At 45.3% G+C, this 22,095-nt stretch overlaps 1 protein-coding gene across 13 annotated transcripts in view; it reads left to right on the top strand.

Moving 5' to 3' along the window:
- Window positions 1-20,789, top strand: part of Mboat2 (membrane bound O-acyltransferase domain containing 2) — a 132,966-nt gene extending 112,177 nt beyond the window's left edge. For 11 of the 13 annotated variants that reach the window (XM_006515172.4, XM_006515167.4, XM_011243889.2 and 8 more), the window contains 7 exons: window positions 2,895-3,075; window positions 4,577-4,769; window positions 7,775-7,878; window positions 10,575-10,639; window positions 11,666-11,798; window positions 13,962-14,113; window positions 15,324-20,789. In XM_006515172.4, the coding sequence (XP_006515235.1) occupies window positions 2,895-3,075; window positions 4,577-4,769; window positions 7,775-7,878; window positions 10,575-10,639; window positions 11,666-11,798; window positions 13,962-14,113; window positions 15,324-15,549 (1,054 nt within the window). In that variant the 3' untranslated portion in view covers window positions 15,550-20,789. The remainder of the gene's footprint in view (window positions 1-2,894; window positions 3,076-4,576; window positions 4,770-7,774; window positions 7,879-10,574; window positions 10,640-11,665; window positions 11,799-13,961; window positions 14,114-15,323) is intronic. The other 2 variants (NM_026037.3, NM_001083341.1) reach the window with 1 other exon arrangement.
- Window positions 20,790-22,095: the final 1,306 nt, after the last annotated feature.

The raw sequence follows: 22,095 nt of genomic DNA on the forward strand, positions 1-22,095 counted from the left end.
AACAGAAGTGGGCTGGAGAGATGGCTCAGCAGTTAAGAGCATTTACTGCTCTGGCAGAGGGCCCAGGTTCAGTTCTCAGCATCCACGTGGTAGCTCACAACTGCCTGTAACTACAGTTCCAGAGGATCTGACACTCTCTTCTTGCATACTCTGACTCCTGCATGGTTATGTATACATTAATTCATTTCATTAATTCAAACCCTCTGTAATTACTTATAAAGATAATTATGAAAACACTCTAAAGACACACATTTGGGGCTGGAGAGACGGCTCAGCAGTTAAGAGCACTGACTGCTCTTCCAGAGGTCCTGAGTTCAATTCCTGGCAACCGCATGGTGCCTCACAATCATCTGTAATGAAATCTGATGTCCTCTTCTGGTGTGTCTGAAGACAGCTACAGTGTACTCATATAGACAAGAATAAATTAATTTAAAAAAGACACACATGTACACAATTAAATAAATAAATAATTTCTAAAACCACATTAAAACAAAACACAAATACAAGTACCAACCACCACAAAAATAGATAGATAGATAGATAACAGCCAGACAGACTGAGAAAAAGAATAGATGGCGTTTCCAGTCAGAATGGGAAGTGCTATGTTGATCTATATGTCCCATATACATAACAATAATCCCTCATATATGGGGGTGCTTGCTTCACGTCTTTGTCCACAGAATATTTTCCAAAGAGACTGCTCATGGTATGCCGAGAGGGAAGAAGGCCTCCACTTCCCCGGGGCCTGTTTACTGTGCCCAGGCGTAGCTGCTCTTTGATCTTCAGTCGATGAACTGGACTGCCCACTAAACTGTGCATACTGTGAGCCATTTGGACAGGCCTTGAGGCAAAGGAATCACAGTGGTTTGGAGACATCCTTTTCTCCTGGTTCTTTTTTGTTTGTTTGTTTTGTTTTGTTTTTGTTTTTTTGAGACAGGGTTTCTCTGTGTAGCCCTGGCTGTCCTGGAACTCACTTTGTAGACCAGGCTGGCCTCGAACTCAGAAACCCACCTGCCTCTGCCTCCCGAGTGTTGGGATTAAAGGTGTGCGCCACCACCGCCCTGGCCCTTTTTCTCCTGTTTCTCTTGGCTCCCACAACTAATCCATCAACTAACTCCAGAGGTGCACTGTCAGAAGCCACATGCCATGCTGTTCCAAACACCTCCAAGGTGTTGTCATCTGCTACAGTCCCCGCCTGGTCTTTGTGCCTCCACTGTGTGCACACACAGGGCCAGAGTGGTGCTTTGGAAACCTGGCCTTTAAAACCTGACTAGTTTTCTGTCTCGTTCAGCATGATCTGTTTCTTCTGTGGCTTGGAAGGCAGGCCCCGTGTGATCTTACCTCAGTTAGCAGGCTTAGCTCCTGTCCTGTCTTCCTTGTCTTGTCAAGCTGGCTGTCATTGCATGCATTCCACCCGTGTCCTCATCACTCCTCGATGCCTGGGTTTCTACAGCTCTCACTTGTGTTTAGTCTACTTTACCGAAGAGGCTTCTCTGACTTCATGTAACGAGAGACCCCTTTCCCTGCGGCATTTAGCATCTCTGAAGATTACATATAAATGCACATATATCTTATTTTATACAGTCTATTTAGTCTGATATATATACACACACACCACACGCACACACACACACACACACACACACACACACACACACACACACACACACACACATACATACACACACTGGTCTATAAGCTCCATACATGCAGGATTCCACCTGCTGACTGCTCTGTCTACAGACCCAGGAGCCTGTTGTCCACATGATTGGCATGCAGCATGCATTTGTCAAATGAGCACATGTGCTGTGAGAGATGATTCCTTATGCCACACCGTGGTCCTCTTAGGTTTCTTTCCTTAATGAGGAGTCTAATGGAAGACCCTCTGTAGTTGCCTGTAAACACCTTTCTGAGAACTCTCAACTAGCTTCTTTTCAATTGCTATAAGAGATCTCAACAAAAAGCCAGTTAGGAGAGAGGGGGGTTATTTTGTTTATAATTCCAAATTGTGGTTTGTCTTAGTTAGGGTTTCTATCGCTATGATAAAACACCGTGACCAAAGCAACTTGTTTCGGCTCACAGCTCTCAGGCCGCACTCCATCACTGAGGGAATCTAGACAGGAATACAAGGCCAGATTCCGGAGGCAGGAGCTGATGTGGAGGCTGCGGAGGAGGGCGGCTTACCTCCTGTTCCTCCCAGTTTGCTCAGCCTGCTTATATACTCCAGGACTACCTGCCTAGGGATAGCACTGACCACGAGGGGCTGGGTCCTCCCATATCAATCCCTAACTAAGAAAATGTCCCATTGGATTGCCAACAGATCAGTCTTATGGAAGAATGCTTTCAACTGTAGTTCCCTCATCTCAGATAACTCTAGCTTGTGTCACATGGACAAAAGAAAAACCAACCAGGACACAGATCATCATAGTAGTCACAGCAGCAGGAACTAAAAGCAGCTATCATTCCACCGTAAACAGCAGGGAGACATAAATAAAGGCAGAGCCCTTCTCTCAGCTAGCTTCCTTCTGACTTGCTTCGTCCAGGATTCCCTTCCTAGGGAACAGTGCTCCCTACGGTGGGCTACGTCTTCCTACATAAACAGTCAAATTGACCCCTCACAGGCCATGCCGATCTACAAAATTCTTCATTAAGACTCTCTTCCCAGGTGAGTGTAGGTTGTGTCAAGTTGAAAGTTAAAACTAAGCAGCCCTCCTGTCCAAAAATTCTGTTGAGAATTCTCTGCCCCAGCCTCCCGAAATCTTACATGGATACAAATGAAAGCTAAGGCATCTTTTCTTTGGGAAATGGCGAAGGTGGCGCACCCATGACTGACGTTTCAGTGGATCACCCTGAAAGCCTCTGCCACGGCTCACACGAGTGTCTCCTCCTTGCAGGCGCATGCCAAGTCTCCTGGAGTATGTAAGTTATACCTGCAACTTCATGGGCATCCTGGCAGGCCCACTGTGCTCCTACAAAGACTACATTGCCTTCATTGAAGGCAGAGCATCCCACGTGGCACAGCCCAGTGAAAATGGAAAAGACGAGCAGCATGGGAAAGCAGATCCATCTCCAAATGTAAGGGCTTGCGCCTCATCCGAAGCCCTGCGCTCCCTAGCATCTGTCTGTCCAGTTTTCTGAAAGTCTAATATTTTCACTTGTTTTAATTTTCCCATTGGTTCCTTTCTCTTTCCCTCCCTTCCTATATCTGTTTGTGTGTGTGTGTTGTGTGCATGTGCATGCATGCATGTTGTATGGTTAGGGATTGAACCCAGAGCCTTGCCAGGGCCTTGTGCTAATATAGAAAGGCGAATAATTCTACCACCGAGCTGCATCTCTGTCTTCTATTCCCATTTTTTTTATTTTTGTTTTTGTTTTTAAAACATTTATGTGTCTGAGTGTGTACCATGTATTAGGTGGGTGCCCATAGGGGTCAGAAGAAGGTTTAGGATCCCCTGGAGCTGAAGTTACAAGCAGCTGTGAACTATCTGATGTGGGTTCTGGGAACCGAACTCCTGTTCTCTGGAGCAACAGAGCTAGGGTACCGAGCACCGCTCCAGCCCTTCCGTCTTATGGAGACGGATCTCACTAACTCATGAAGCTGGCGCTGACAGTGACCTCACTTTGAAGCCTGGCCTTGAACGTGTGATTTTTTTCCTGCCTCATCCTCCTCACGTAGCCAGAATGACATGTCTGCACCACTTGCCTGGCTGTCGTCTATTTCTTCGTAAGTATCTCTCAGGACAAACAAGTCTTTACGCTCCACCCGGTAGTGACGTCATGACTAAAGAGCACATGTAAGTTACTTAGAAACTGCATAAGGAGCAGGAGAGATGGCTAGTGGTTCAAAGCGCATGCCGCTCTTGCAGAGGAACTGGGTTCTATGCTCAGCACTAACGTGGTGGCTCACAATAATCCACAACCCTAGTTTCAGGGAATCTGATGCCCTCTTCTGACCTCTGTGAGCACCAGACACAAATGTAGTGCACATAAATAGATGTCATTTTTTTTTTTAAAGAAAGGAAACAATTCCTCAGTGAAAATGATGCTGTCAAGGGTAGGTCTTCTATGGCAGGCCCCTCACGGACTGTGCCTTCTGACCCAGCCCATTGGAAACCCTGGATTCCTCTTTTCTGGCTGCTTTCTCTTCCTTGTTAGTACCAGGCAGAATCTGGCTCACGGGGTTGCGGAGATGGCTTCACAAGTGTGAGGAGCAGAGTTTAGATCCCCAGAACCCATGTAATGACAGTATCACAACCAGCCTGTAATCCCATCCCTGAAAGGCAGATGCGGGGGAGGGGGTGGGGGGAGTCCCAGAGCAAGCCAGCTACCATGATTAGCCATATCGCCATTTCAGGGAGCTCTGCATTTGATTGAGAGAGCCTGCCTTGCTGATTGAGGTTAATGAGTTTGAAGGTATTAATGTGTGGGACTGTGAGGATCTGAAGTGCCCAGGGCAAGGAGGCTCCTGAGTTTTATTCGGGAGAGCTCAGGTTTGGGGCTGCATTCAGGATATGCCTGGTGTGTAAAAGGGACACACAGTCCTGTGAGGTGTGTGACTCTTGCCCACCCGTTCCAGGCAGCAGTTACGGAGAAGCTCCTGGTCTGTGGACTCTCCTTATTATTCCACCTGACCATCTCCAACATGCTACCCGTGGAGTACAACATCGATGAGCATTTCCAAGCCACTGCGTCGTGGCCGACTAAAGCCACCTATCTGTACGTCTCTCTCTTGGCTGCCAGACCTAAGTACTATTTTGCATGGACCTTAGGTAAGTAGCATGCAGACTTGTTTTCATACTGAAGTATCCTGTGGTCGGGGGAGGCGGTGTGTGTGTGTGTGTGTGTGTGTGTGTGTGTGTCTGTCTGTCTGTCTGTCTGTCTGTCTGTCTGTGACTTACTGCACCTGCTGGACTCAAACTCCCCAGGGACAGCAGTCCACCTGTGTCAGCCTTTCTAGTGGCTGAACCTGCAGGCATACCACTGTGTCCAGCTCAAGAGTGCCCTCTTGAGGATATATAGTGAAAGACCGAGTAGAATCAGTCATTTTGCAAAAGAAATACCTCCCCCCCAAGTTCATATTCAAGGCCCATTTTATAATAATAATAATAATAATAGTAGTAGTAGTAATAATAAAGGATCAATGGTTAGTTGAGGTGATAGGGAGTGCTTATCTAATGCCTGTTGTATGTTAGATTCCATGCTGGCTTGAATGAATGCTAACATTTGGCATAGTTCCTGTCTTCAGAGCACCCATAATTTAGTATGACTTCACTGCACTTATCATTATGACACCTTAGATGAAGTTTACTGTGACCAGAGCTTCACCAGAAAAGGATACAAAATCACACCAGTCCACAGAAGGGTCTTTGACACCCACCCGCCAGGTGGAACAAGTGTTACAGAAGTTACGGCTGAAGAGGTGTGGGAGTGCCTGGCCTATGACTGATGTAGGGCACTGACAGGAAAGCTGGGCTTGGGAAAGAGAGACAAGCTTTTGGAAAGCTCTCCCCTGCACTGCTTCACAGCCTTGGGAGGCTTCCGATGGGCTTAGGGTTAGGGTAACCGTGCCTGTCGTGAGCTTCATCTGCATGGATCCTAGTACTTTCCCATGTTATCACCACACGAGTCTTCCTGAATGTCCAACGGACTCGTAATGCTCCTGCCCGCCTTGTGAAGGGTGCGCTGATGTGGCGTGGAGCCTCTTTGGTCTGTCTCTTGCCCTATTCACTACATCATCATAAGTCTCTTTATTCTGAATATTGTGTGATACACAATGCACATTTGAACACCACACAGAGCAGATCACAGAAAGGCCGAGCAGTTGGTCCTTGGCATTTCACTACTGCCTTTATTTTATTGCCGTGAAATGTGGCTTTAGCCTGGCAATTTAATGGAAATTAAAAGATAGTGTTACCTTGTAAGAATTTGTTTGTTTTGAGACAGGTTCTCCCTGTGCATCCTGGGTTGATTTACTCTCCAGGCCTTTCCTCGGTCTCTGGGATGCTAGCCATGAGATGCACAATTATGCCTGGCCTTGTGTGGGTTTAAACTAAGATTGCCTTAATGCTGTTTTTCCTTCTGTCAAATTTAAACATTAACAATAAGTGAAACTTCTTAAGATCCTTGTATGCCTATTTAAATGCTGGCTTTAAACAGAGGCTCCGAGATTACAAACCAATTTTGTCCTTTTAGGGTTTTTTGTTTTGTTTGTTTGTTTTGTTTTTGTTTTTTTAAATAGTCGGTATTGATATTGGTGACATAGCTCATTGAGTAAAAGCACGTGTTACTTGCCTGACAACCTGTGTTCAAACACACACACACACACACAAATATAATGTAATATAATATAACATAACTTTGAACCATTGGCTCTGTTAAGCCACCAGCTACAGGAACATAGGCGTTCTATTCCCATTTGGATTTGATTGGAGGCTGTTGGCAACTTTGTGTGGTGGGAGTGGGGTGTTTTCTAGAATAATTGGCAGATTTTGCCTTTGATCTTATTAAGCCTGCACATTACCATACTGACCAGCTCACCGTAAAGGCGGCTTAAACCCGACAGAAGAGTAAATCTTGCTTGCGTACTTTCCCCCCCAGATTGTAAAATTTTTTGTTTAATCAAAGAACTAATAAAAGAACAGACCATTTAAGGGTAGGATCGGTGTCTGTGAAGGTGTTTGGCTGCATTTTGATGGGTCTTAGCTCATTTGGCCATAACATCAATGGTGTGAACTAGAAACGCTTTCTGTTGATTGGAAAGGATCCACTTGAAGCAAGAGACATCCGATGTTGACCGGGTCTGTAAGCTGCCGGTCAGCCACCACTGTGAGAGGGTTGACAAGGAAGCTCTGTAGTCCAGAGTGGGTTCTGGTCAGCCATTAGGCATTCGGCCCCACTTACCTAGAATAAAGACCAAAATGAGCATGCTGACTGCAGGGGGAGCGCTCCCAGCAGTTTCTTACAGGCAGGTGAGCACTCTCCACTGTATTCTAGCACAGTACCCAGAACTCTCCCTCTCTGTCTGTCTGTCTTCTCAAGCTCATGTCTGGTGTCTTGTTAACTAACCTACTGACTTGAATAGGGTTGTTGTTTTCACTGTGTGTGATGATGTCTCTGACCTCTCTTACATAAGTCAGGGCTGGAGAGATGACTGGGTGGCTAAGAATGCTTGCTGCTCTTCCTTCCAGAGGACCCGAGTTTGGTTGCTTACAGCCACCTGTAACCCCAGCTCCAGGGATCTAGCACCCTCTTGTGGCCTCCGTGGGCACCTGCACACAGCTTAGCAGACATGTACACACACATACTCATTTTAAAATTCAATTAAGTCATGGACAATGGATCTAGCTCAGCAGGAAAGGGCTCACCTGGAAGGTCCAGTCTCTAATGCTACTAAATAGCTAAATAACTAAATAACTAAAAAGTCCACTCTCACTGCTTAAAAGCTAGGCAGGGTATACACCTCCTGGGAGAGCAGAGTAGATTGAGGCTGGAGAGATGGCTCAGCAGCTAAGAGCATTTGTTTCTCCTGCACAAGGTCCAGGTTCAGTTCCCAGCAGCAACATGGTAGTTTACAAACATCAGTTTTAGGGGATCTAATAGCCTCTTCGGCCTCAAGGGCACCGGACATGTACATGGTACATATAATATGTATGCATGCAAAGCAACCCAGACACATAAAATTAAAATTAATCTTTTAAAAAACCATATATGTATGCACGTGTATATATATTGTATGCATTGCAATAACATTTCTTAATGCTTTACTTCCTCACAGCTGACGCCATTAACAATGCTGCGGGCTTCGGTTTCAGAGGATACGACAAGAATGGAGTGGCTCGCTGGGACTTAATTTCCAACTTGAGAATTCAGCAAATAGAGGTTAGTAAACGTTTAAGACGTTAGTCATGTGACAGCATAAGTGCCACCGTGTGCTTTTATAGGTTATGGTGTGATTCCCCGAGAGTGGAGCTAACAGGTGTTGACCACAGTAGGCTGCAAACTTTCTTTTAATAAAGAGTGTATTTGCGCTTATGGAGGTGAGAGTCCGTAAGGATGAAATGAACCTAGCGGTATGACTAGGACCAAGGGAGCTCACATCATACAAACACAAAGCAGAGAGAGAACTAGAAATTTTAACCATTGAACCTACACGTGCTGACAGACTTTCTCTAACAAGGCACACCTCCCACACCTCCCAGTCAGCTGGGACCCACATGTTCACGTGCGTGAGACTGTGGGGGACATTTCTCACACACGTGGACCGATGTTTAATTTTATACAACCAATTAAAGTTCAGCTGGAATCGTGGCCGGTCAGGGAGCTGAGAACAACAGACTGAGTGTTCAACGTTAGACAGGATCTCACAGCAGCCGCTTCAAGGGCTCGTGGGAGGATTGGAAAGAAAGCAAAGTCAAAGGAGAGGGAGGAGGACATGAACCCATTCCCCGACTCTCGGCCCCTGTTCCCTGGTGGTGGGACACTCTGACCCCTGAGAATGCAGTGAATGAGGCTGGTGACTTACGGTCCGCAGGGAGCTTTGGAGAGTGCTGGAAGGTAGGCTCTGACCTGGAAGGTGCAGGCATATGGTGCTTTAAGTCTGTGGTCGGTCTGACAAGCCACACAGGGAGGGGAACCAGAAGCAGGAGGTGACCGGGTAGGCCCTGGATGAAGAACATCCTGTGGGTGTGGGAAGGGGCCAGCGGGTCATAAGATGGCATCGAAGATGATGGGGGTGAGGCTAGAGAAGCCATCCTTTGGAACTCCAGTTCCAGGGATCTGGTGCCCTCTTCTGGCTTCTAGAGGCACTGCATGTACATGGTGCTCAGACACAGGCCAGCAAAAAACTCTCATAAAATGAAAATAAGTAAAAACAGGGAGGAAGAGGGGAAGCGGGTGGCTGCTGGAGTAGGGTGATGACGGATTGGCATTTACAACCTTTGACTCTGTGGTGACTCTCTGGAGCTTTCCAGCCTCCATGGACAGACTTAGTTTGCCACGTTTGTATGTTTATGCATAAAATGGATATGGTTTTCCCATACCTTGAGAACCAGGTGTTACCCTCCTGGGCACATGAAGCATTGCCTTCTTGGGGATAGGTGGCACGAGGACAGAGAAGCACTGGTTTCTTAAGGAAGGCATTGTGAGCACGGCTAAATGGCCCCAGATGTCACTTGAGCTGGGGCCAGGAGCACTCCAGTTGAGTATGGTTTCATCAGCAGTTCTGCAGGGAGGGGGAACAGAAAAGGTAGCCAACCCAGACCCGAGGGCCTGTAGCTGTACAGGCTGTAGGTAGAGGGGGGCCTGAGGAGACTTTTGTTTAAAAGTCACTGTTCTTATAGAAGTCCTGAGTTCAGTTCCCAGCACCTATGTCAGGCAGCTCAAAACCACCTGTAACTTTAGGGGATCTGAAACTCTCCTGAGTCCTCTGTTGGCACATGCATGCATGCACACACACACACACACACACACACACACACACACACACACACACACAATAAAGACTAAAATACTGACGAGAAGGAGTTTAAAGTTGGAGAGACTCACTCTCTGCAGCTCCTGTACATGTAGAAGAGAGAGACAAGGTAGAGGAGAGGAGGCCACAGTAGGCCTGCAGGACTGCATAATGGCACTCCCGAGGCGGACGGAGCAGATGTGATGTGAGGCATGAGGTCTGGTGACAAGGATGTAGTGTATGGTGAGTTCTGTCTTGAGGAGGGTGGACAGGCTGTGTCTGTACTTGGAGGCCAGATCACCTACTCTGAGGGACTTTGGAGAGCTGTGAAGTATTTTTTGTTCGTTTGTTTGTTTGTTTTTCGAGACCTGTGACGTATTTTAAATGCTGCTGGTTAATTCTTTGTGATGTACCTCCCCTCATTGTAGCATTGAAATAACTGTTTTCAAAATAGGCACAGTTAGCATCAGGTAGATTGGGGGCCTAGTCACAGCTGAGAACCATGTATGTTATCATCTAGATGCTACCAGTGGGGACGGTGGGCAGCATGCCCATCATAGAGTAGGGTTTTGATAAGTTGATGGGTAGGAAGGAAACCAAGACAAGAACATCAAAGTCTCGGTGTAATAAATAGACTGTGGAGTCTAAATCGCTAGAAGGGAGCTGGAGACATAGGTCTGTGTTGACCTGGGGTGTCACGGCAGTACTCTGCTGCCTTCCAATGTTGCTGGAGATATATAAACTTTCGTGGATGCTGTTACTGTATTAGAAGAACAGTGTTTGGGCTGGTGAGATGGTTCAGTGGTTAAGAGCGCTGATTGCTCTTCTGAAGGTCCTCAGTTCAAGTCCCAGCAACCACATGGTGGCTCACAACCATCTGTAACGAAACCTGATGCCCTCTTCTGGAGTGTCTGAAGACAGCTACAGTGTACTTACATATAATAAATAAATAAATCTTTAAAAAAAAAGAAGAAGAAGAACAGTGTTCAGTAAGGAACCAATGCTATGCCATTATTACCAAATGACTTTAAAATTTAATTTCTTAGCTTATTAAAGCATTACTATGTAGACTTAAAGCTTCATTATTTTGTTTGCCAAAGAAAATGGTCTCTTTGTCTTTCAGATGTCAACAAGTTTTAAGATGTTTCTTGATAACTGGAATATCCAGACAGCTCTTTGGCTCAAAAGGTATGCACCTTCGAGAGTCACCCTTAGGCATGCTTTGGCCTTAAGGACTTGAGCCTAAGCTTGCCAACTTAACATCCTTCATTAATTGTTAGTGTGTTGAATGACATGTGGTCTTAGGATCCGCCATTAGCATCCACCAAAGCAAGGCACTGTTCATCAAGTCAGAATTTCTTGGAATTAAGACACAAGCATCCCTATGCCAGTCACCTCAGCTTGGCTTGGGCTCTGCTGATGTCTGGGCCTAGCCAGTGTCCTCTGCAGCTCTTTTTATATGTTGGGCTGGGGACACACACATGTAGGATCAAAAGACTCAGTCTTACTCCCTAGTCAGGGCTCTCCTTAAGATCATACTGTGAGGCTGCACAGATGGTCCTGCAGTTAAGAGCGCTTGCTGCTTGTGCTGAGGACCTGAGTTCAACCCTCAGCATCCTCAGGAGGGCTCACACTGCTCCGTAGCTCCGGCCCTTGTTCCAGAGGGTCAGGTGTCCCTTTCTAACCGTATGCGAAAAATAAAGTAATCTGAAAAACAGCAACAGAAATCTTATAGCGTCCCTGGAGCCAGGGCATAGAGAACTGAAGCCAGACGTGTCTCAGGATGTGTGAGGTGGGTGAGTGGGGTGGGGTGGTGCACAGGACGGGCGGCCCAGCCTGAGAAAACACGGGTCCCATGAGCACCGTGCAGTCGGATTCACCCTGAGACACACAGCGGGTCTTGTTATCTGTTGTCTCCCAGCCAGCCTTCCCAGTGGTTCTGTCCTATCAAATCCTATCTCCCGTGTTAGGAAAAGCAGACTAGGTTTATAGATTCCCCCAAACTGGAAGTGATCATTTTAGTAATTACATATACCAGTAAAAAGATAGGAGCCAAGCTTACACTTGCAAGTCTGACACGTCATGACTGAGCTAGTGCCCAGGAGAAAGGCCGTTTGTTTTCATATGCCCTGTCAGCCCAGAGAGGATCCTGTGGGTTTTGTGAACTTAGATCCGCTCACTTCTCTTGGCTCTCCTGTTATCTATGGTTTCTAGGGTGTGCTATGAACGAGCAACCTTCAGTCCGACAATCCAGACATTCTTTCTCTCTGCCATTTGGCATGGGGTCTACCCAGGATACTATCTGACATTCCTAACGGGAGTGCTAATGACGTTAGCAGCTCGGGCTGTAAGTATCAACGTTTTTGTTTTATAATTCAGTGAGTGACTCTGTTTCTTGGGCTGTGAGCAGCAGCACCTGCCTAGTAGAAGTCAGATGTATGACTGTTCTCTGGAAATGAGTATACACCCCCAATGCCAGCCTCCATGCTAACTGTATACCAGGAGAAGCCATGCGTCTGCCTGGCAGGAAGTGCTTAAAACAAGTTATGTGTCTTTACAGCATTTTCTGAACGAGAGATAGCAATGATGATTAGCATGGGTAGGTCTCTTCTAAACCACTTGTTTCTTTTTCATTTGTGATGTAACTCTGGAGGCCTCTCTCAGTTCAGAGTAGAGTATGACCACTCCTAGAGAGAGGGCTGGGCTGTTCCCAGTGGGAGACACTGTGGACTGTGGGTGCAGTACTGTTCTGAGGAGTGTTTGCTGGTGGGAACCTGGAACAGTTTGAGGAAACAGTTAACATCGATCGCTTCATAATATGGAAGAAAAGAGGGGGATGAGTCGGTGTGTCTGGAAGTCCACTGGAGGGAAGTGATGTGTCCAAACGTGTTTTTACACGCTTACTAGAGTACCACCTGGATAAAATAGCTTCATTTAACAAACCAGCGGATACTCACTCTGATGGACTGTGGGAGTATATGAGGGAAATAGCAAGAAAAGTAATACAGGACTGTGCCTCCTGGTGGTTGATAGTCTGCCCAGGGGCATAAGCATGGATATGTGTGTTCTGTATGTGCGCCTGCATGTACATCACTGAGCATAGACCCCTGGGCTACCCACTAGGTAGAGTTATATAGCAGAGTTTAAAGATGGAAGTTCTCTTGGTTGGGTTGGTTAGAGATGAGCTCATTAGGGCAGGTTTTGTCTGTATGCTTTGAAAGGTAGAAGGTATTTCAATACCAACTGGAGTGTAATGGGGACAAGATTATATCCTAGGCATGGGCATGACATTAGAAAGGTTCAAAGCCATAGTGTATTTGGGAAATGCCAGGGAGATGGAATTAAAGCAGTGAGTTCCTATGTGAATAGCAGATAGTTCTGGATAGGAAGAAAGGCGGCAGGAAATGACAGGAGCCTGGGCATCAGCCCTAAAGCCTGGTCCTGTTCTCTCCGTTGCATCAGGGAGTCAGGGGAGGTAGGGCTTCTATTTTCTCAGAGTGCCGAAGGCTGTGCAATGCGAGGTAAACACTCTAGCACTGAGCTACATCCCCAGCTAGCTAGAGCTTCTAAACATGGTGGAATAGTGGCCAGCTATGCTGGAAGAAATGGCTTGTTGATATTATATAGAGTGGATTAGAGAAAGCTAGGCAAGAGGTCCTAGGTGCCAAGATTTGGTTCTAGCCTCTGAGAATCGTAACCATTCACTACCATAGTTCGGAGGAACCCACATGGTATCTTTGTAACCAAAGCAGTGCTTCACCTGTGGAAATATTGGGGCACACCAGACATAAAAGAAGAAAGGAAAATGAAATATATGGTAGAAATGGAAAATCTCATTTGAGTAAGAGTGTGCATTTTAAAACTGCAACATTTGGCTGTTTTGAACTGTCTTGTAAAAAGCTGGGGACATAGCTGAGTACACTTGCCTAAAATGCACAAGTCTCCAACTCTGCAACAAACAAACAAGCAGGCAGACAGACAGACATACCTTTTTGAAAGGGCCTTCCCAGTTCCATCAGTAAGTATATGGTCCCTGTTTCCGTGTACGCTGTCTGATCAGAACTGAGTTCATAGGTTCTTCTGGTCTCCCAGACACTTGAAGGCTGAGCAAGAGAACTGCTGCCTCATTCCCTGGTGAGAGAAGAAACTGGGGATCCAGCGAAGGCACACACAGTCTCTAATTTACCTAGTGCTATTTAAGAGCCGCTCGTCAGTGTCCGTTGCTAACTCTCTTGGGAAACTTTATTTTAAACAACTTCAAATCCACAGGAAAGCTGTAGACAGCTCCTTGAGGTCCTCTGTACAGTCCATCATGTGCTTGCCTCCTTCCCCCAACAATATGTACACGGTGACACTGGAACCTGCTTGCCCTGGTGGCAGTGGCATTCCAGACTGAAGCAGCAGTGTGAGAGTGTTACTCCGCAGGCTTGAAGTTGCTGTCCTTAGTATATTTTGTGTCAATCTAAAGATGTAGCAATTTCTTGTGTGTCTTTTTTTTTCCCCCTTTCAGGTGAGAAATAACTTTAGGCACTATTTCCTGGAGCCCCCTCAACTTAAGTTATTTTATGACCTCATAACCTGGGTGGCCACCCAGATAACAATAAGTTACACAGTTGTTCCGTTTGTGCTCCTCTCCATAAAACCGTCGTTCACGTTTTACAGGTAAGTGTTCCCTTCAGCTGTCGGGGGGGGGAGCAGCTGTGTTTTCCAAGGAAGGTCCTTGCTGATTGAGTGGAACAGTAGAAATAGAAAGATGGGAATTCTCCAGCCTCACTCTGCCGTGCCGTATACTAGCAGTTACTTCCTGATCCTAAGCCGAGCAGTTCCAAGTTCCTTCATGGAGCAGTTCATCCCATTCAGCCCAAGGGTGGTCGCCCCAGGAGGAGAACCTGCCCCATCTCAGGAAGACCTAGTGTAGCCTGAGTGTCCCAAATGTGGCTACAAGAAGAATAGGGGGAATGCTTCACCAATTACTAATAAACTTGACTTTTTCCAGTCATAGAAAAGGAAAGGATTGCACTTGACTGGCCGCTGTGGTCCTCTGTGTTTCAGAAGTTGCTGTCCTGAACTCTGTGGCTTTCCTCACTCTTTCCTTTCCTCTCCCTGCCCCACCAATGTTCACTTTTCCCATGTTGGTGAGATCGTTGATTAGAAGCTTGGTTCTATCCAGTTCTTCATTTCTATGGGATTTGGAGGCTTAGCATAAGAGCATGTGATCAAAGAATTAGACTCAAACATTAGAATTGAGTTATGTATTCACATGGGAAAAACAAGTAATGGGTTAACGTACCCATTTTAACAAAGCTGTTCATTTCGGTGGGTAGACTGTTAGGGATTCTGTCCCATATTGTTTTCTTCAGACACTTGAACTTTCTCACCTTTGGAATCAGGTTAAGTCCCTTCAGTCTCAGAGTCCACCCAGGGGCTGATTTTCTGATGGTTTGTTGGGTACAGCCTGTATTTGTGATGTGACCATCAAACAGTGTTGGTTACCTACAGCCCATGTTGTTTCTGTCTTGGTGCGTGAGTGAGTGACTGTGGGTTTCAGAGTCGGACAAGCAGTGACTGGACACATCTTCATGTCTAGTGCTCTCTGGTGACCCCACATGTAATTTTGTGGCTATGTTCAGATTGCTGCCTCTGTTAATAAGTGCCTTTTCCTTTGTCCTGTGTAGCCTCGTGACCCTTACAAAACACTAGAATGTATCTAGGCCTGTATTCTGAGCTGGGGACATGAAGGGCAGTGCTGCAGTTACCCACCCTCCAGCCTACACTGGAGAAAAGAGAAGAATAATGTGATGGATAACCCCATCTTCAGGGCCCTGGGTGCTGGCAAGGGTGTTGCTGATAACCCTCTTCCCTCTTCTTTTAGCTCCTGGTATTACTGCCTTCACGTCTGTAGTATCTTGGTGTTGCTGTTGCTGCCTGTGAAAAAGTCTCAAAGAAGAACGAGCACACAGGAAAATGTTCATCTCTCACAGGCCAAAAAGTTTGACGAAAGGGACAATCCTCTGGGACAGAACAGTTTTTCCACGATGAATAACGTTTGCAATCAGAACCGAGACACTGGCTCCAGACACTCGTCACTAACACAGTGACTGCGAGAGCGTGTGATGGCTGTTTCCCGGCTGTGAACAGAAGCCAGTCTTGAGGCCTTTGCAGAGCCTCTTGTTTAAGGAAGAGAGACTAACTGGGTGGAAAGGGATGGTCTCGGATAGGGGGTTTCCTATACACTAGATTGGAAATGGAAAGAGATAACCCCTCCCATGCCATGTTCCTGTGGGTCACGCCTTATACAAAATCTTCCCTTGTTTCAATAGGGCACTCTGACCTCAGCATCTGCCCTCAAGGTCATCTGTGTACCCTGTTGCTGAATGTACACTGCGTATCCCAAGGCACTGAAGAGGTGGAAAATAATCATGTCGTCTGGATGATTAACCTTTTCCAAATGAATGTCTTGCCTTAAATCTTCCTAAAATGTTGTTCCCGGATGGTATTTCCAAGTGTAAAATCGTGAGGAGACGATTTCAGTATTCGATATGGTGTGCTACAGAGAGGATTGAGGGAAGTCTAAAACCAGATACTTAAGATCGTGGGTACTTTAAAAATGCAATAAACATCTCAGTATTCGAAGGGTTTTCTTAAGGTATCTTAGAGGACTGTGTGCATGGTGGGACTGTAAACAGTCAGGGCTTAATTACAGGTGTCAGTCAGGGGCCCCTTCTAGGAGGACTTTCTTAAACATAATTAAAGGTTGGTAATGTGATATTTTAGGCTTATTTTCTTAAGAACAAAAAAAAAAAACAAAACAATAAGAGGGAAGCTAAGATAAGGAGGCCCGAACAAGGAAAGCACCTCGGAGCCTGGAGCCGGTGGCAGAGGGCTTCCCACTTCTGTGTCCGAGATTAGTGTAACTGTATGGGACACAACAGCTTACTGATGAGAACACTGTGGACTTTCTGAAGAAATCCCTCGAGCATAAATTACATAGAGTTACAGGGGGTTATAAGAATAACAGTGATAGATGATTTGAAGGTTTTGAAAGAAATCTCTAGTAATTAAGGTTCTTGTATGGTTCATCGGTTTCTTGTTCCTGTCCCTTTCATTGCTATTTGGGAAAGATGTAGGGAAAAGAAAACTTAGTTGATGAGTCTAAGTGACTTTTTTTTTTTAATTAAATTAGTTTCTATACTCTTTAACTTCATGCATTAAAATTCTTCCATTAAACTCTTGTTAAAATGGGTGTTAGATTCTATCTAAACAAATACGTGCTTTCCTCTTAGGGGGCCACTCTTGCCTTGAGTGACTGGGTTTGTCTTTAATCACATAGCAGTGTGGTGTGGGCTGCAGCAGCTGTAAGTATGGGGTGGGTTTGAGGCCATGGAAAATGAGCCTGAGACTATAGAGGGGAAGGTGGGGCCTTTGGGCCTCACTGCCATTTGACCAATCTTTTTTGGTATGAATTTTGTTTTGGTTTTGCCTTACATTTTCAAATGAAATGCAAGCTGTCAGTCTACGGTGAGTTTGGTTTTGTTGGCTTTTGTCACTAATACGTTGTAAGTAGGGTGAAGGAAGAAGCAGCAACAGGGGTGGGAACCTAAAGATGTCAGGAAGAAGAAAGGTGCAGATGCCGTACCTGGGAGCCATACGTGGCATGGTTGCTTTTCTGAAGATAGGTTGCATCTGATGAGGAAAGTGTTCTCCTGGCCTCTAGAGTCCTCCCCATTACTCCTCCCCGGGAATGGCTAGTAAATACCTTTTCTTAGTTTTCTTTCCCATGTGTTGAGATCAAGCTAACTGTAGAATTGGAGGAGAAAGAAAAGCATATTTCTGGAGAGTGCCCGCCCCAAATGTTTCTACGATTTCATGAGCTTGTTAAAGACAGCCCTGGGCGGTTCCTAAGTGAAGCCAGAGCAGCTTTGGGAGCTGCTGCAGGCTTGATCCATCGATCTAGCCACTCACAGATGACCCCATTTATATCTGCTACCCCAACAGACTTCGTTTCTATACATTGAGTCGCTGTCGCCTGTCCCCTCGTAATGAATTTATAATCATAGTTCTATCATCCAAAGAGCAAGACAGCTGATCACTGTTCCTCCTGGCCCATAACACAGCACTCCAACTTGACTGATGTCCTTTCTCATTCTTCTTCAGCGTTCTAGTTACGTTCATGGGATTATTTTGGGATGGCTGTCTTCTAATTTGGAGACATAATCAGAACACAATCTAAAATCAAATAAATTCTCATTTTTTTCCCCCCAAAAACCACACTCTATAAAATGAATATCTAGTTGGGATACTGTCAAGATTATTTCTACTTAAAAGGATTTAAAACTAATGTTTGCACTACTGTTATTTCTGAAGGAGGTCCTTATACCATGTGTTTACTGCATTTAACCAGCAGAACAGGGTTTGCTGTGTGCTTATAGGATTTTCCCATTTCTTGAGTATCCCAAAATCGTTCTGGAGATGGTCACTCTACATCATATTTATACTTCTGTCCAATTGTGTACTACTCAGGGAAAATAGAACAAAAAATATTCTTCCCTCACATCTCATTTTCTTGAAACAATAATTGTCAATTTGGTGTGTCTCAGCTCACTGATTTGTTTGTCTTTGGGTTTTTTGGTTTTTTGTTTGTTTGTTTGTTTTTATTCGTGTTTTAATTGGAGCTTGGAGTGTCTGGGGAAGCTTGCTTAGCTTTTAGAGTACTCAGAGATGGAGAGAAGGTTCTGTGGGTTTCAAAGAATCCTGATTGCTGTGTCTTAGCATGCTGGTCCCTACCGTGGTGACGGCCACACGGGGTGTCTCCACACATGCCACTTTGGAGGAAAACAGTTCCAGTGGAGGTTTCTAGAAAGTGATGGTGATCTTGTGTAAGTGGCCTGGCCGATCCTTTTGGCTCTTGCTTCGGGGAACAGCACCTTCTCTACCACCCCTAATCCTGTAGGGCAAAGGGAAGGGCGGGGTCACAGAGGGAGCTGGTAACTGGCAATGCTTTGTATTACTGAAGCTTGAGGTGGTGACATTTTTAAAAATAGTTGCTTAGCAACAGGAGGAATACCTTTTGATCCATTAACCCAGAATGAGTAGCAACAGGCCATTTCCTGGTTGCTTCCCTTAGTTTCTGTTTCTGCTGGGTAAAACTGGAGCGGATTAAATACTCCCCATAAATTGCTGATTTTACGAGACAGGGTTTACCACCATGTAACTCTGCAGCAATTATTTTAATTCAGAGAATTTAGTCATTCTTTTTTTTTTTTTTTAATTACAGAAAACAATTTCAAATCGCCATCAAAAAAAAATCATGAAGGTTTTACTTGTGAAGACATTTAGGACAAATGCTTTTCCTACTTGAAACCCATCCCTCATCAATGTTCATCTTGTGTCTTCATGAGCAAATCTAGAACATGGTACCTACAGCTTCCTGATCAGTTCATAAGTTTCAGCTCATTGACTCTTAAAGAGTTCCACACTATAACTGACCCAGACATTCTTGAGAGAGTAGACGTGTTTAGAGTAATTGCTTCTGCCGTGCCCACTGAGATTTGGATCAACCGTGTAGTTAGAAACCAGTATTGTGAAAGGTTTTATTCAGGTATTAATAATCTACCCTGATTGAAATTTAACACACCCGGTTTAACCTAGGTGCAGAATTCTAGCGTACACTGTGACTGTAACCTTAACCTGCCCAAGGACCATGCGTACCTGTTACATTCCACCAGCGGCATCTGAGGAATGGTTGATCATTCATCCGATTGCCCTCAAGGCTAACTTTCTGCTTCTCACTGCCCTTGGAAAAGTGAGTTTGTAGCAGGCTTCCGAACGCTGAAGGAAGAGATTTGCATTTTAAACAAATCCACTCAGAATTCTCAAGTTTGATGGATTAGAACGTGGCAGCTCTCTACGGTGATTTTTCTGTGACAGCATGTAGTCAAATCTATTGATGATGCTGATGCTCCTCATGGAAGAAAATTTAAGATGAAATTTTCCACACTGATATTTTGTAGGAATGCTCTTATAATCAATGACTAAGCTGCTTTTTGAGGCTCTTGTTGTACAGAGGATGCAGCCAATTTACATTTTAATTCGTAGGCTGCCTAATAATGTTTTGTATGTTTTGAGATAATTTATTTTAATAGGTTTTTAACACAATGCAAACTCCAGTGAAGAACTGACAAGAAGCTCCATAGGTCATTGATTGGGGAAATTTTGTCAAACAGAACCTAATGACACATTTCTATGCCAGCTAATTTGTCTTGCCTTTAAAACTGGTGGTAACTCTTAATGCCATTTTTATAAAGCAAGGGACAGCCTGTCTGTTCTATAAATAACCCTTCAAAGATCCTTGTACAACCACTGTCTGAAAGCAGTCCGATGACACAAAGCCACCTCCAGCCGTGTTTTCTTACACGTTGCTTCTGTAACCAGCAGTGGGTTATACTATAAAGCCAGAAGTTACAGAAAGCATGGGGATTAAATGACTAAGCAGTTTCTGGGGAGCATGTCTGGACTGGAAGAGTGGGGGTTGCCTGCTGCCACCTCTGACATGCTGCTCCCTGCGCAGACAGGCTCTATTTTGGGAAAACTTCTTTGAGAGATCAGTTTGTTAATTATTTTCTCTGTCCTTTCATGGGGGAAGGACACAGGTAGAGCGTTTGCTAAACTTTGAAAATGTGTCTCTGTTCCCCATTTTAAATGTCTTTGGTTCTGTACACACCCATCTGTCACTGAAGTACTTTTGCTGCTGACTTAATCACACACAGAAGGGACGCCCGTGCTGAACGGAGATGCCGTCCTGTCTGTCTTCTGTCAGCTTTATGTACGTGAAGGTGCCCCCACACCAGAAGGAGCATCGCATGAGGCAGTAGGAATGACAGGGGCACAGATTCCTGGGACGTGAAGGCCCCATCGTGTTAAGATGAAGGTGCCTGGCTACAAACCTGCCTTCCCTTTCACCTGAACACTGGTCGCCTGTCTCGAGGAGAGCCTCAGCTCCCATAGCCAGCGCCTGCAGTGTTTCCGCTTGCCTTCCCCAGCGGAGGATATCGTGTGGTGGGTTGTGCTTTTTTTTTTTTTTTTAATTTGATGATTTTTTTTTTTTTAAAGAAGTGTTCTTTTTCAACTGATCCTCAAATCAGTGTCATTGTATGGTGAGTTGAAACCACACTGTATCAGACAAGCTGTGACATGATTCATAACCATTTTTCCCATTCTGTGTCTTCAGAGCTACACAGTGGCTTATTGCTGGCTTTTAAAGGTGTTTTTAACTTACATGTGGCTTTTTTTTCTTATAATTTCTGTGTCTTTAAAGGGATTAAACAGTAGTTAAAAAGAACCTGTGTTTGTGTTTGCTTATTTCTGAGGTTAAATGCCGTCTATGGATGGGTGAGCCCAATCCCATGAGCAATCCAGTCTTCAATAACTTAAAAATTAGTTCACTCTAGTTTTTATTACCCTGGTGGGAGGGGTGCATGTGCTATGGTGCTTGTATGGCCAGAAGACAATATAGAGCCTGTTTCCTCTTTCTTCTGTTCAGTGGATTATGGCCATTGACCTCAGGTATCAAGGCTTTCGGAGCAAGCACCTTACCTTCATTGAGCCATCTCACTGAGTGGCTCTTAAATCTTAAAAACACAGCTATATGTACTCTGGGAGGTAATTAACCCTAAAGTAAATCATGGAAGTTGGTCCATGGATCTGAAGCCTACAATGGACTTAGTAAAGAAGGCATCAAGTTGTCTTGCTTGAAAGGAAGAGCTGGCTTTATAGCCCTGTGGTTGGCTCGCTCTTACCACTCATGTCCTGGCTTGGGTTTTGCTTTTGAGCTATGCTGAGCTCTCACTGCGTATGCAGTTTCTTCATCATGGTGACCTACAGGCCCTTCCGTGTGTTCCTGAGGTCTCTCTTGGTTCTGCTGTGAAGAACTCTGGGATGGATATGTATGTATTATGTATAATATATATATTTCGCCTGTATGTATGTCTGCACCACATACATGTCTGATGGCACAGAGGCTAGAATGTAGCATTGGATTCCATGACGAGCAGCCATATGGGTGCTAGGAATCAAACCTAGATCTTGAAGAGTGGCTTTTGCTTTTAATTGCTGAGCCATCTTGCCAGCCCTGTTATAGTAACTTTTACTGATAATTTGAGAAGTTGGGTTGACCATACAAAGAAATCTAGTCATTGTGTTTCATCTATGGAATGCCTGAGAGTAGCAGTGACACCCACCCCACCCCACCCCCGCCACACACACACACACACACACACACACACACCCATTTAGTTACTTTCCAAAGTACATATGGCAGTGTTTTTAAGGGCAGTGCTTCAGTTGAGTTACGAGTAAAGGTAGTTTGTATACGGAATTGGTGCTCAAGTGCTGGGTAAAGGAGAACGAATTGCCTCCCTTGTCTGGGATGAGCTACAGCATTGTGAGTGAAGCCGTAGAGCCCTGTCCCCAGAACAAAGTGCCTGTACAGCAAGGGAAGGAAGCAGAGCTGGGGGCGTGTGGGTACTAACAGGAGGCCTTGGCTCTTTGCTGGACTTGGATGCTGGGATAAGTGCCCAGCTGGAGAAAGAAAGGAAAGCTAGGTCAAGGATTCTACAGTGTGTTAGCCATGGTAGAAGAGGAACAGC

This window comes from Mus musculus, chromosome 12 (assembly GCF_000001635.26).
Source record: "Mus musculus strain C57BL/6J chromosome 12, GRCm38.p6 C57BL/6J".
NCBI lineage: Eukaryota > Metazoa > Chordata > Mammalia > Rodentia > Muridae > Mus > Mus musculus.